The sequence below is a fragment of the Pygoscelis adeliae genome, unplaced genomic scaffold, assembly GCF_000699105.1.
Source record: "Pygoscelis adeliae isolate BGI_AS28 unplaced genomic scaffold, ASM69910v1 Scaffold501, whole genome shotgun sequence".
Classification (NCBI taxonomy): Eukaryota; Metazoa; Chordata; class Aves; order Sphenisciformes; family Spheniscidae; genus Pygoscelis; species Pygoscelis adeliae.
Genome location: NW_008824048.1, coordinates 215626 through 229593, shown reverse-complemented (window position 1 = coordinate 229593; position 13968 = coordinate 215626). Strand labels below are relative to the sequence as shown.

General features: G+C 36.9%; 1 protein-coding gene across 1 annotated transcript in view; it reads left to right on the top strand.

Annotated features, from left to right (window-relative positions):
• Nucleotides 1-198: 198 nt before the first annotated feature.
• Nucleotides 199-13968, top strand: part of RIC1 (RAB6A GEF complex partner 1) — a 50948-nt gene continuing 37178 nt past the window's right edge. The window contains exons 1-2 of the mRNA XM_009333548.1: nucleotides 199-383; nucleotides 11946-12053. Of these exons, the coding sequence (XP_009331823.1) occupies nucleotides 243-383; nucleotides 11946-12053 (249 nt within the window). The 5' untranslated portion in view covers nucleotides 199-242. The remainder of the gene's footprint in view (nucleotides 384-11945; nucleotides 12054-13968) is intronic.

The following is a 13968-nucleotide window of genomic DNA, read 5'->3' as shown; positions in this document are numbered from 1 at the left end:
GGGAGGCCTTGGCGGCCCCCCTCCCGGGCGCGGGCGGCGGTGGCGAGCCGAGGGGGACCGTCGCTTTGCTGGTGATTATGCATGGTCGTCCCCGGGCCGGTGGTCGGAGCCCTTCGTTCGGAGGCCGTCGAGCGGGCAGCGAGCCCTCCTGCATCTCTCCTTCGGTTGATGTCCCCGCCGTCCCCCGCCTAGGCTAGAGTAAGCTGAGAGCCCGCTTCTCGGGAAGAGGGAAGTCTACAGCCATGTATTTTCTCAGCGGCTGGCCCAAGCGGCTGTTGTGTCCTCTGGAGTCCCTGGAGCAACCTCTTCACATCCAGACGGATCCCCAGAGAGCTTTCTTCGCAGTGTTATCCCCATCTGAGCTAAGCATCTGGTACTGCAGAGTGAGTATCCATCCTCCTGTTAGCCCTCAGACCCCACTTTCCCAGCTGAAAAGCCCTCTCATCTGTAAAATGTTTTTTTCGTTCCTGTTCCAGAAAGAGTTGTAAGATTTGGGACTAAAGCTTACAGATTACTTCATCAGTTGTGAATCAGAGTGGTTAAGCCACGATGTTTACTGATAGCAACGTAGTGTTAAGAAAATACATAAGATCAATCTACTTGGAGTTAACACCAGTTATTCCTGAAAATGAGACTTCTAACCAACTTTTTTTTTTTTGCTTTGACTTTAAATAGCGCTGAAGCTTAAGATAAAGAGTGTTTGTAGCAATGCTTTTTTTGCAAATATGCTTCATGTCTTCTGCCTTCATATGTTCTGTGTTTTATATAAAAGAACATATGAATGTAGGAGATATGAAACATTTTTTATAAAACACAGAACAGGCTATAACATTCTGTGTAATGATATAACACAGAAGTTCACAAACTTTTATGAAAAGTTTAAAAGTTTTGCGGCCCTAAACAGAAGAATTGTCATGGCTTTTGCATGGAAGTTGCTGCTCTAGCAACATCCAGTTTGCGACTACGTGAATAATTGACATTAAATGCTTTGCTTTGAATTCACTTTGAATTAGTGTAGTAACAAAAATGCTGTTTGTCAGTTTGATTTGATGCAGTCAGTGAAACAGTTGTGATATTGACTTCAAATTTTGATGCTGGATCCTTTTAAATACTGCCTGGATTAGACCCTAAATCTGTCTATAAATATCGCCCACTCCAGATAATTTATAGAGTTCAGCTCAGATTACAGGAGAAAACTAACAATCCACTTTTAGAAAGCTGGTACCGAAAAGTATCAAATGACAGCCATAGCCTTAAAATCTTGTTTTAAATTATGCTGAGATTTCATCACTTTCTCTTGTGTTGTGCTCTGCATGGCTGTTAGTTAGTTCCTGGGTGGGGTGCTGATGCTGTTTTTTTAACCTGTACAAGTATCCCACTAGGACATACCAGCCCAGTAACTATGCTGTGTGAACATCATCATGTGGCCTCTTTTCTTAGGTTTGTGGCACATAGTGTAGCTAAAGTGTATGCTCTTCTACGTTTTGCCAGTTGTTAAACCTATAGTTGTAGTCTGTCAACAGGGCACAACTGATCTTCTTTTCCAGGAAAATACATAAAAAAAGAACAGGCTTGTAGAATGCTTCTCAAGATGTGCCCCGTGGTCTAGAATGTAGTTTACTTTATGGTCTGTTCCTGAGGACGACGTTCATTAACTTACATGCTTGGACTTGTTTTGACATGTTAAATGTTGTGTAACTGGCTACAGACAGAGCAATGAAAGAATTCACTCGATGCAGAAAAGTTGAGTGAACTTACAGGTCATTAAAATTGTTTTAATACATTTTAATTCCATATGTAATGGGTGCTTTTGAGGAAGGTGCTGACTTTGCCAGGCTTGATCACTGACTGATCTTAGACTAAAAAGTATGTTACAGTCTCACCACCTCTGTGGACATCCGGCTGTTGGCAAAATCCTGTAAGACAGAGGTTTCTGTTAAGGGAATTTTTTAAGAGAATCTCTTGCATTATTTTTATGCATATAGCTAGGGTTTTGGGTGGTGGTTTTTTTTGTTTTGTTGTTTTTTGGTTTTGTTTTTTGTTTTTGAAGGTGAAGCTTAAAGTCATATGTTGGACTTTTATAAAACAAACTAAAACTATTGCATTCTAGAAAATGTTTTCATTTGTCAGAAGTATCTTCTTTGGAGCAAGGCTAAGTTCTGGTCAGGTTGAACTAATTCAATTGCTTGAATTAGAAAAGCCTTCAGGCTAACGTTCTTGTTAAGACTTATTACTATCTCAGCTATATATGAAAGGTTTCATGTAGGTATGAGGTGATGAGGCTGGTGAAGTTCTGTTTTGAATTTTTCAAGAACAGGGGGCTGTTTGAAATACTTCCAGGCCTGTGAATTTACATTCAGCATGTGTATTTTTCAAGTGAGGTGGTAATGTTTAAAGCTCCTTTTCACCTACCGTGTGCTAAGAACTAATGGAACTAAGGAAAGTTTATCCCAAAGTGTGGATTGTTTTCTGGTTTGGAAACAATATAGGTATTAGGATTAGAAACTGGGGTAAATGGTGTAGGTAAAAACATATGGAATTCTGTTAATGTTTTTGAGCCACGAAGTCCTTGACTATATTTCACAGGTTATTTTGTAGGGAGAGATTGGGTTGTGGATAGGAAAGACCACTGATCAGTGGTGAACGTTTTTGATCATGCACCAGTATTGGTAAAACATTTTGGAGCATGCACCCCCAATATGTGTACATTTACTTATTTATGAATTATATGCATGTGCTACTGTACTAGTATGCACATTATCAAGCATACACAACATAGAAATTAAAAAATAGAGTAGAGTAGAACAGACTATTTCAGTTGGAAGGGACCTACAACGATCATCTAGTCCAACTGCCTGACCGCTTCAGGGCTGAACAAAAGTTAAAGCATGTTATTAAGGGCATTGTCCAAATGCCTCTTAAACACTGTCAGGCTTGGGGCATCGACCACCTCTCGAGGAAGCTGTCGCCAAAAAGGACTGTCGTGGTTTAACCTCGCCAGCAACTGAGCACCACACAGCCGCTCTCTCACTCTCCCCTCTACCCCAGTGGGATGGGGGAGAGAATTGAAAGAGTGAAAGTGAGAAAACTCATGGATTGAGATAAGAATAGTTTAATAATTGAAATAAAATAAAGTAAAATAGTAGTAGGAGTAATAATAATAGTAATAAAAGAATATACAAAGCAAGTGATGCACGATTGCAATTGCTCACCACCCGCCAACCGATCCCCAGCCAGTCCCCAAGCAGCAGCCCCCCTGGCCAGCTTTCCCCCAGTTTATGTACTGAGCGTGACATTGTATGGTATGGAATGTCCCTTTGGCCAGTTTGGGTCAGCTGTCCTGGCTGTGCCCCCTCCCAGCTTCTTGTGCACCTCCAGCCTTCTCAGTCGGTAGAGCGTGGGAAGCTGGAAAGTCCTTGACTAGTGTAAGTGCTACTTAGCAACAACTAACACATCGGTGTGTTATCAACATTGTTCTCATCCTAAATCCAAAACACAGCACTATACCAACTACTAGGAAGACAATTAACTCTATCTCAACCAAAATCAGGACAGACGCCTGTTCCAGGGTTTGAAAAGAAAAAAAAAAAAGAATGAGGTAAAGCTGAAATAAACACATTTTTTAATTTTTAGTTTCTTTTATTTATTCATGGTACAAAAAATATTTTCTTCTTGCACTCCAATGGATTGTATTAAATGCGTCCCGCTTTGGAGGCCACCGTTCCAAGTATTTTTCTTAAATCAGAAGAAATTTTTGGCCTAGGTACCTCAGAAGATTCCTTCATACTAAGAGCCAGCGAAACTGTTTTCGTTGACGGCACTGGAAAGCTTGTCAATGTTTTCATTCTGGTAATGGTAAGTACTTGGATGCTTGAAATGAGAAACTTCAATTCATGAAAGAAACTCTGAAATGCTAAAATGAGGTAATTGATGTTTAATAGATTGGCTTGGGAACTAAAGGTGAGGTTTCACAAGGCAGCTGTGCAGTCCTAAGTGTCATGATCTTTCCTGCTTGCACCTGTATTTTAGTGTCTCTTATGGTGGACTAGTGATGGCTTTTACAGGATTGTTCAGCTTGCTGAACAAATAGAGGCCTGTTTTTTTCAGCTCATGAAGGGATCAAAGGAGCGTTGTACTTGGCTGGTTGAGAGTGTTACTCGTTTAACAGTAGTGGCTTTTAATTTTAAATTGGTTTGGTTATCTCATGAAATAAGAGCTTGAGGCAGTACAGGGAATTCTAGATATTCACCCCCAGGGTTCTGGATATTAAGGGAAGATGTATGCAACTGAGGAAGGAGGTGTGATGGATGAGTGGAATTCCCCCGTAAGTGTTGAAGAGTGAATTGGGTGCAACAAGAATAGTCTGATGACATAGTTGTATGTATAAATATAGTTCAGTATTTCCTTTCTTTAATCTTAACAAACTTGTGGCAATGAGAGGAATACATACTGGCCTTGAATATTTAATGAAAACTCTTGGAGGTTGTTGGACTATCTGCTATGACTCTGCCAGTCAAAACCAGTTTTGTAAGTTCTTTGAAGCCAAGAATAGCTTGGCCCAAGTACTCATTTTGAGGAGAATTTCTTAATTAGCTAGGTGCTTAGCTTATGATTTACATCTACCCTTGTTTTTAAACTTTCCTGGTTTTTTGTGATGATCTGATGTTGAATCAGATCACCCAAATGAACTATAAGCTTATGGGAAAGCATGCATGTCAGAATCCTAGATTGTCAAATAATCTATATTCATTCTGAATGCTGAATAAGTCTGTATTCAGACAGCTCTCATAACTCACTCTTACGTGCTTTTCAGTCTCTAGCTGTTGCAGTATTAGAGTCGAACTCGATTCATGCTTTAAATCTAAGCATACATGTTATTTAAACAAATAGGACAAAACAGGGGACTGTGCTTCTGTTAGAGAAGTGATCTCCGTAACCTGGAATTTTGGCATGCTATAAAAGGAGTTACTTGTGACACCAGTGCTTATAGTTCATATGATATATGAATAAAATATATTTAAAAAATATGCAGTTGTTTTTGTAATCTTTTTTATTACAGTTGGCCATTAAAAGAAAAAAAAATTATGTTTTCACCATGCTTTCAGGATTATGCTTTCATCCCAGAAGTGTAAGCAGAATAATTTACTGAATTACTGTATGTGGCCTTTTCCTAGATAGGATTAGATACAATCTTTGTAGCATTTTTATCTGAAATTTGATTGCAAAATAGACAACAGATGTCTTGATAACGATGTAAGTGGTTGTGTATTGTGAACAATATGACACAGATAGCATCAATGCAAAATAAGATGTCATGCCTCTTCTGCTGTGTTTTTTCCTTAGTAATTTAACCCCTGAGCTGCTAACCTCTTACTGATACCCATCAGTAGTAGTCTGAGAAGGCCATTTCTTTTCATAAGTCAATAACAGTAACAGTTGTGCTGTTGCTTCTATTATAAAGATGTATTTGTGGTTACATAACTAAAGAAATGGGAAATAGCTGTTAGACTGATGCATTTATCATGTGAAATGTAAAATTGTCATGTGAATATTCAGTAGGCCTTACCAGGTTTTCAGTGTCTCCTGTATTAATATAAAATAGATGACCCCTGAAAGACATCTTAGAAGTACTTGGATGAAGAGAAAAGCATCCTCAGTTATGAGTTTTGACTGTCCAATTAGTTGCACATAACAGAGTCATCTGCCAGTGTGAGATCAGAGATGAGGTTAGAGAGTCTATTCTCCATCACGCACGATTCCATTTAATCCAAATTTAAGCACTTGGCAATTCATGGGGCTGAGGAGCAGCAAAGGTCTATAGAATACGGCCTTTCTTATTGGCAGCATTTTTGAGGAGTAGGTTAACTGAAAACTTTCACTTGGGAGAGGTAGTGATTGACAGTTCTTATGCATTTTGGTTTTTTGGACTCTTTCACAGTAGCTTACGTGAAGCACTGTATTGGGAGCTGTGTCTGCTGTGTTTGTTGGATGGATGCTCTGCTGATTCTAGGCTTTCCAGCTGCTTTTAAAACTGAATTAAAGGAGTTATGTTTTTATAATTAACCCTGCTTTTAGAAATACTTTTATCACCACCTTGTATCTCTGTTACCGACAAAATGGCTTTTTGTGGTCTATCTTTTTTTTTTTCTCTGGTCCTTACTAATGAATTTTCCTCTTCCTTATGCATGCATGCATGCTTTTCTTTTTTCCATCTAACCTTTCTGGTTTATTAGTTTATAAAGCTACAAAGCTTCAGCCTTTAAAGTGGAGCACAGACCATCTAATGACAAAATAAAGTGCACAGTGTCACCAGGCTTTTGTTCTGTTTTCTCCCAGCCTTGTCTTTGTCACTTAGATCGTAAGCTCATCAGAACAGCGTGGTTTTGATTTTTGTCTTGTGCCTACAGCCTAATGAAGCGTTGAAGCATTTGTCTTGTAAAACTAAACAAAACATTAGTGTTTTTGAAAGAAATTGCCTCTTGATTCTAAATGAGATTAATTTTTGATGTCTAGAATACTAAATTGTTAGGGGATGAGAATATTAGGATTTTAACAACTATCTGCAGCCATGAAGGTTCTTGTATTGATGTCACATTAAAAAGGCCAAACCCATACATAATACCATGTTGTCAGCTGCTAATACTGTTGTATGCTCTCAGCAAATACACGAATCTTCTTTCTAGACATAACAGTTGTGGAAAGACTGCTGGTCTTCCAGATATTCAGTGTCTGAAAGCCATAATTAAATGTAAAAAATTCTTTGGAAAGTAAATTAGTAATAGTGAATTGGTGGCATTAAAGATGAGAATCCTTTAAAAGAGAGAAGGAAGTATTAAGGACTGTGAAATTTACTTGGGTTTAAAATTCAAGTTACTTTGGATTTATAGTTACAATAAAAAGAGCAAAATAAAAAATGGAGTTCCAAGCTGAACATGTTGGCTGTGGTTAGGCTAGGCAAAACATTCAGAACTTCTCAATGTTCTTGGGTATTATTTGGGCAGAAATAATTGGATTCAGTGCAGCTTTATCAGTATTTAAAAAAAAATCATTTAACTTTTTGCAGTACATAAGAATTTGAGTATGACTATATCAGCTGCTTGATGCAACATTCTTAGAATTTAAGCAAGGGTATGATTTTGCTATTCATATTTAATATAGATACAATAACTACTGTTTTGTTTTGTGTAAAAATTATGGGAGTGCTGGTGTCTTACAGGACCATCCACAGGCCTGAGCAAGACTATTGCTTCACATTTTTAGTAATTTTTTGGGTGACTATAAATGGCAGTGTTCCTGTCTTGCTCCCTTTCCTTCTGGGTTCAAGTGAATTAATAGTTAGAGACCAACTAAAAATAAAAGAGCACTAAGAAGCTTCAGTGTCTGAATGCATACATGCTGTTAGGTGTTTCCTTCTCAAACCTAGTCCAGTAGTTTTCCATTGTATTTGCTGACCTACTTAACTTCTTAAATCCACTATATGCACAGTTTGTCATTAACCTGCAGCAGTCAAACCGCAGAATCCAAATTAAGGAAAACTCATTTTTTCATTTTGTGTTCTGTCAAACAAACAATGATTGTACCTCTCTCCAATTGGTTAACGTATCATTTTCTTTGAAGCCCTTTAACATCATGGTTAGGACAGACACTTGCTCCTATGAGGGCTGCTGTTCAAGTCTGTACTACTTGTCCTGTTTTGTTCAAAGACTACTACTACTACTACTACTGTTCAAAGACAGCCTGTACAGAGCAGCATTCGTGTCTTAGTTTAGGGTTTAAATGTCTGCTTGATTTGCATTTACATCAAATGTGGTAGAATGTTTGTGTTTAGAGAAGTGAAGTGGTAATACCCCGTGTCTAAGCTTGCTGGGAGAATTTGCTGCAGGGTTTGTATATCTGGATAGATTTCTTCATAAAAGCTACTTTATATGGTTCAGTATTCTGAGACTCATAGCTATTGCTTAAAAAAGGGAAATGGGAAAGATGCTGTATTTGGTCAGGTAGAATTAAGTAAAATAGTAACAATTTTAAATTATTTCACCATGGGTTTGGTTTTGTGTGGTGTTTTGTGGGTTTTTTTTTTTTAATTGTTTGCTTAGGTATTTTGTCCTGATGTTGATGCAGAGCTCATCTTTCTTAGCGGAAAGTCCAAAGGAATTCTTAATGTACAACAACAACTAATAATGAAACAAAAGTGAGATTTAAAGTAATTTGGGTTAGATGTCTTTTGCTCATGAAACTAGCTTGCTACCTTACTGTTTTATAAATAGTGCAATTCCTCTATTTCAGTATTGGTCATCCAAAACACATTTGCTTTCAGCTGTCTCTTGTGAATGTTATCATAATCTCACATCGTGTTTTATGCTAGAAAGGCATTGTTGAGAAGTGTAAAGATTTCGGAGTAAGAGCTCCTGTGGAAAGCGCTCTTGTGAAAAGGTAGCCAAGGTAGCTGAATGAAGTATAAGAAGGGAAGGAGATAAAGTATATTTAACTGTGGGAACAAGAAGTTCTGTTTCTTTCTTTTCAGTAGCATTAACTAGAGCACTGGAGAATTTGTGTACTCTTTAGTAATGATACTACTATATTCTTTTTAAAATTATCTTCCCCTCCCCCCCCCCCCCCCCCCCCTTTTTTTTTTCACCTTTTCTGTTATCCTGTGAGCATCCACCTCCACTGTTCTGTTCATAAGTGAGTGGCAGCTTCTGTTTTGCCTGACCTTACATTCCTCCTGAGAGGCAAAATGTACTGTATCAAAATAGATTTTCTCTGCAGCAGATTGTAAAATGCCAGATATGCTTCTTACCTGCTTTGGGAAGCTTTTGCTAGTTTTAAGTTGCAAAGTGAGTAAAGACTTGCTTACTCAGTTCTTTCTTCCTTAGTCTTCTGTTCTTTCTTCCTTAAAAACTGAAGGTGTTTACTTTTGTTTGGTAGACAAATTTTTTTTTTCAAACAACTCTTCATTTGCTAGGTCACTTGCTATGTTTCTGGAATCACCAGTTTCTCCAAAAGCTGTGGCTCTACCATTAATACTTCAGAAAGCAGATTTTAAGCATTATAAAGAAGGAGGATCAATATCTTGGCTTATTTGAGACAGTGTGCATGTTTCATTAGTTGTGCTTAACTAGATTTCTTATAATTTTAGTAGCTGCATACAGAAGTGTGAAGAGGAAAAAAGCATGTTTTCATGAAGCTGATGTGGAGAGTGGTTTTTCCAACAGAAAAAAATTTAAAGATTTAGAGAAAATTCTGTGTAATAGAATTTAAACCCCTACTGTTTCTGTACAGGCTATGAGTTAAATATCTAAAACTAACCAGAGAAAAGTATTGTACTAACTAGGTCCTTAATTTTGTTAAAATGTGTGTTTAATGGCTTGCTCTGCTTGGGCCAAGTAATTAAAATTAGGCTGAAATACTCCTGTTTATAGAACATGCTCCTGTGCCATTGTACATCCTTGGTCACTTCAGATGTAATAAATGACTTCAGATATAAAATGACTATTTCTTTCTCTTACATGAGCAGAGCAGGATACTGAGCTGCTCTTCGAGCTTTGTTAACCTTGTAGCAGTTCACACTTTCGTGGGAAGGTTGTAAACAGGGGTATAAAGTTTGTATGTTAGGGTTTTCCTCACATATGGAATAATGTTTTTGAGTTGTGGAGTATGTGGAAATAAATTGTATCAGTGAAATATTTATGGTTTAACCATTAGCTAGGTAGCCTTTGTGACCTATTGAATTAGAACTGGGTCTGCTTTCTAATAAGAAAAGAAACTACTTAAACTGCAAAAAGATAAAAATGATTACTTGCGCTCTTAATGTTAACTCCTTTAGTCCTCACTGTAAGGCACAAAGTGAGATCAGTCTAGAAATCAATTTGTATAAATTTTATAGGTGCTGTGTATGCAGAATGTTATTCCAGGTTCTAAGGTGTAATAGCAGCTTTCTCGTGAATAAATGTCACAAGAACATTATAGTATAAATATTGTCATTATGTTCTGTAAAAGTAGCAATATAGAAAGCACTAATGAAATTCTACAATTTTTTTTGTCTGCTGCTAAAATGCTTGAAGCACAGAAGTGCTTTAAGATCTGTCTCCAAATCTGCACTAATGATACAGATTACCAAGATTGTACTGTCACAAGGCACTTTTTCTCTGGATACCTGAGGCAGTTAAGGTGGGTCTAAGCCAAGCAGTGAAAGGCTGTGTAGTTCATGAGAACAATCAGTAAGAATCTGTTAAGAATGATTAGTTATCTATTTAATGTTAGATAATTTCATTTGCAAATATTTGCAAAAGAAGCCACATGAATTGAAAAAGCTGGTGTAAATAGTTCTTAGGGTAAAGATTAGTTCACTTGTTATACTTTATAGTATAAATATTTAACTTTATTTTGGATAATTCAGTTCTGTGTGGGTGTGAAATTTAAGTAATAATGCTGTTTATAGGATGCAAAGCCATACTATGAATTTACCAAGGCCAAGACTGCCTGTGTAACATTAATTCAGCTTCTTATTTATATGTAAGGTGAAAAAATTTGATTACTTCGTTTCATACTGTTTTTCCTTTTAAACTAATTTGTTTGTAACTCTACTTTTTCTTAAGGGAAATGGAAGCAACTGATTCCAAATATGATGGTAGGAGATACCCACTGAATTCTGGGGTAGCAGACACCCATGTGATTTCTGGGTAGAATTAATGTTTTTAGATTTGTTGTACCAGCTTCTGCTGTTTGAGCAAGTAAACTAACTAAGAACAATAGTAAGTTGCCATCACCTGTGGTCCTAGTGGTGGATGACAAGCTTTGCCAAGCAGTTTCATGATTACTTTCAGCAAAAAGAGTGATTCCTGTTTAGCCTTTTGGTTCCCTTCCAGGGGCTGGAGAAGTGTGCTCTTTTTGGTACAGAGTTTGCTGCTACAACTCTGAAGAAAAATTGGCATTGATAAAGTTAGGGAGAGCATCTGCTACAGAGATGAGGGGAAACTTCTTTTACAAAAAGAAAAGTGTAGCTTGTTTAATTTAACTGAAGGCTGAGGAAGTACAGTTGTCGTCTAACTAATATATATGCGCATATTTCTCTGTCCCTACCTCCCAGTGGTGGAGGGTAGCAGAAGGGGGAATACCTATCTAAGCTGAAAGCTGTTATTGGTTCAAGAGCAAGAAAGTACAAACAGTTCTTAAATATATTTAAGGAGGAAGAATGTTTGTAAGCAACGGAGCGAGGAAGGGTAACTTTTCATTAGGTTTTTGTGTTACAGCTCTCAACTGCTTTCGTGAAAGGGAATGAAGATTTAGTGCCTGTGGTAGCATTGTCTGGACTTCATGACCCCAAAGCTCTTCTCCATTCCCGGGAGGAAAGGTGCTAATGGGTGCATCTCATCATATGCAAAATCTTTTCAGCAAACTGTAGAGGTGGATTTTCTGCACAATTTCTGGCAACCTGTTTTTGAAGAGATATAAAACAGATTTCCTGATTATCATTCTCTTTAATACAATGGCCCATTCATTTAGTAGAAACTAAGCAAGTAGTTTGTACCAAATACTCTATAGACTATTTCATCCTAGTTAATTTAATAGTCCTTTCATTATAGGAGCCTGTTTGAGATGCTATTGTTCATCTTAAGCATTAGTCACACTTTGTCTAACTTGAAACTACTTCTGTATTCTGTAATGACTCCTTTCTGAGCAAATTAAGTATTCTATTTAAATGTCCTGGGTTTGAAAGAGTGAGATTAGGAATGACACTGTGGCAGGAGTTCTGCATAAACTCCCTTTAAAAGGACCATTGTGTAATGCATTGTCAAATATGTGCTAATTTTTTAACCTCTGTCTTCAAGGGAAACGTGGTTGCTGTTAAGGAAACATAGTTGTTGACATTTGTATCACTATATAAGAAACATCCCATTCCTTCTAGGTATGAGATGTAATTTTTTTTTTTTTTTTCTCTCCAGCCCAGTGTCTTAATCGTAAGCTACAAGGAGCTATCAAAAGCAGCTTCTCAGTTTGGATCTTATAAGCAAGCAGAATGGCGGCCTGACAGCACCATGATAGCTGTTTCAGTAAGTAGGGTTTTTACTTCTTGCTGTGGTTAAACTATTTCAAAGAAGAGTTTTGTATTACCAATTTCTGTGCGTATACAAACTTGCAGATTGTATATACATTTAATTGATATTTATCTTGTGAAAATATATAATAGTACCAAGTTTTTTTTGCATGATAGAAGCTTCCTTTTAGTAGTTTTCATTCATTTTTTCCCCTGAAGAATGAACTGCACTTCTTTGTATTAAAATAATGTTTAGATGTATTGGCAAGGGGTGATCCAGCATCTCATTACTTTAGTAATCTGGTCACAAAGAATAAGGGAATTTAAAGACATGTGAATGAAAGAAATAGTTGAGGAGTTAGGTGACATAAGCATATTTAGCTTGATAAATAGGGTTTACAGATGTTCCAGAAAGGGTTCTTAAGAGGATGAAACTGTGGCTTTATTAAGGTGCAGTATCTTTTGGTGATTAAAAAAAAAATTGTAAGGCACTGAGAACACAGAAATAAGGGCAGTGATAGGTGATACATAGACTCTTCTGTTAAGAGTCTTAAAGGTAAAGATGAGATCTTGTCTCACATGGAAATAAAATCTTGTTTTACAGCTGGTGCTGTGCTTACAGCAGTAAAGTGGACTATTTCAGCACCAACACTTAAAAATTCAAGGTGTGAGGTAGACACAACAAAGGTGGGAGTAGAGTTTATAGGAGTCAGAATATGGGATAATACTCTTGGTGACTTTTGGTCAGGTCTTATGTTAGGACCAGGTCTTAAATTGGGTAAGTTTCTTTTTCTAGCTTTTAAAATCAAGGCTACTGTATTTAAGATTTTCTTGTGAGAAGGTGCAGAGGAAAGGAATGAAATAATTAAAATTCCCCGTGAGAAGTTGATTATATGGAATTACAAACTCGATAACAACTACTGTATTGTTGTACACTGACTTCATCTCCTAATATCTTTTGTGCTTAAAATGATGCCTGTAATGCTTTGTAGTTTTTAAACCAATCAGATGTTGTTATCTTAGTGGAAAATACCAGATAGTTTATGGAATAGTTCGTATCTCTACCAATATCATCATGACTCTAAATCAACTAAACTTCCTGTGCTCCCATTTTCTTGTGTGTAATGCAGGGGTAGACATTTCTGAGTGATTGGTTTAGAATGTTTAAATCACCTAAAAGGATCTCATGGAATCAGTGCAGTGAAGTGTTTCTGTTAGTGTCAGATTATATTTTCAGTTAGCAAATGCTAATAGTTACCAGCAAAGGCAGAAAGGAGACTTCTGTAACATTTACTATGAATAAAAAATAATTATTCAATTTTATAATACAGCATACAATCACAAGTAAACTATCCAAACACATTTTAATTATACCTTTAATTATACCTTTATGCAGTAGTTCAGATTTACATTGCTATATTGAATTACTTTGCATATTATGTTTTTTCTGTGATGTTGGGATCCATTTGCTCAAGAGATCTTATGGTTCAGCTGACAGTCAGATTAGCTTTAATTTCTGCCAGTTCAGTTACTGTACGTTCACATTTTTCTGCAGCTAAACGTATACTGTTCTTTTTGGCAGATGATGTCAGAATCTAAATGCCCATAAAGTCTCAGTTTGTAAACTTAAGTTTTATAAATTAAAATTCAAAATGATCAAACAGCTTCTAAAATAATGAGTGTAATGAGATTTCTAATATTTTTCATGTTTCTTCTGCTTGTATTGCATCTCCTGGGTGTATATATGCAAATAATATAGTCAAGCATGTTTGTTATGGTAGTTTTAGCACCAGTTCTGTTTTGCAAGTTTTTTTAATATGCTTTTGGAATATATATGAAGTTTAATTTGAAACAGTTAATGAGTCCTACTGAAGGACCACATTTACAAATATTGGTATAGAGAGACAGGGTGGAAAGCAAGTTTTGGGAGC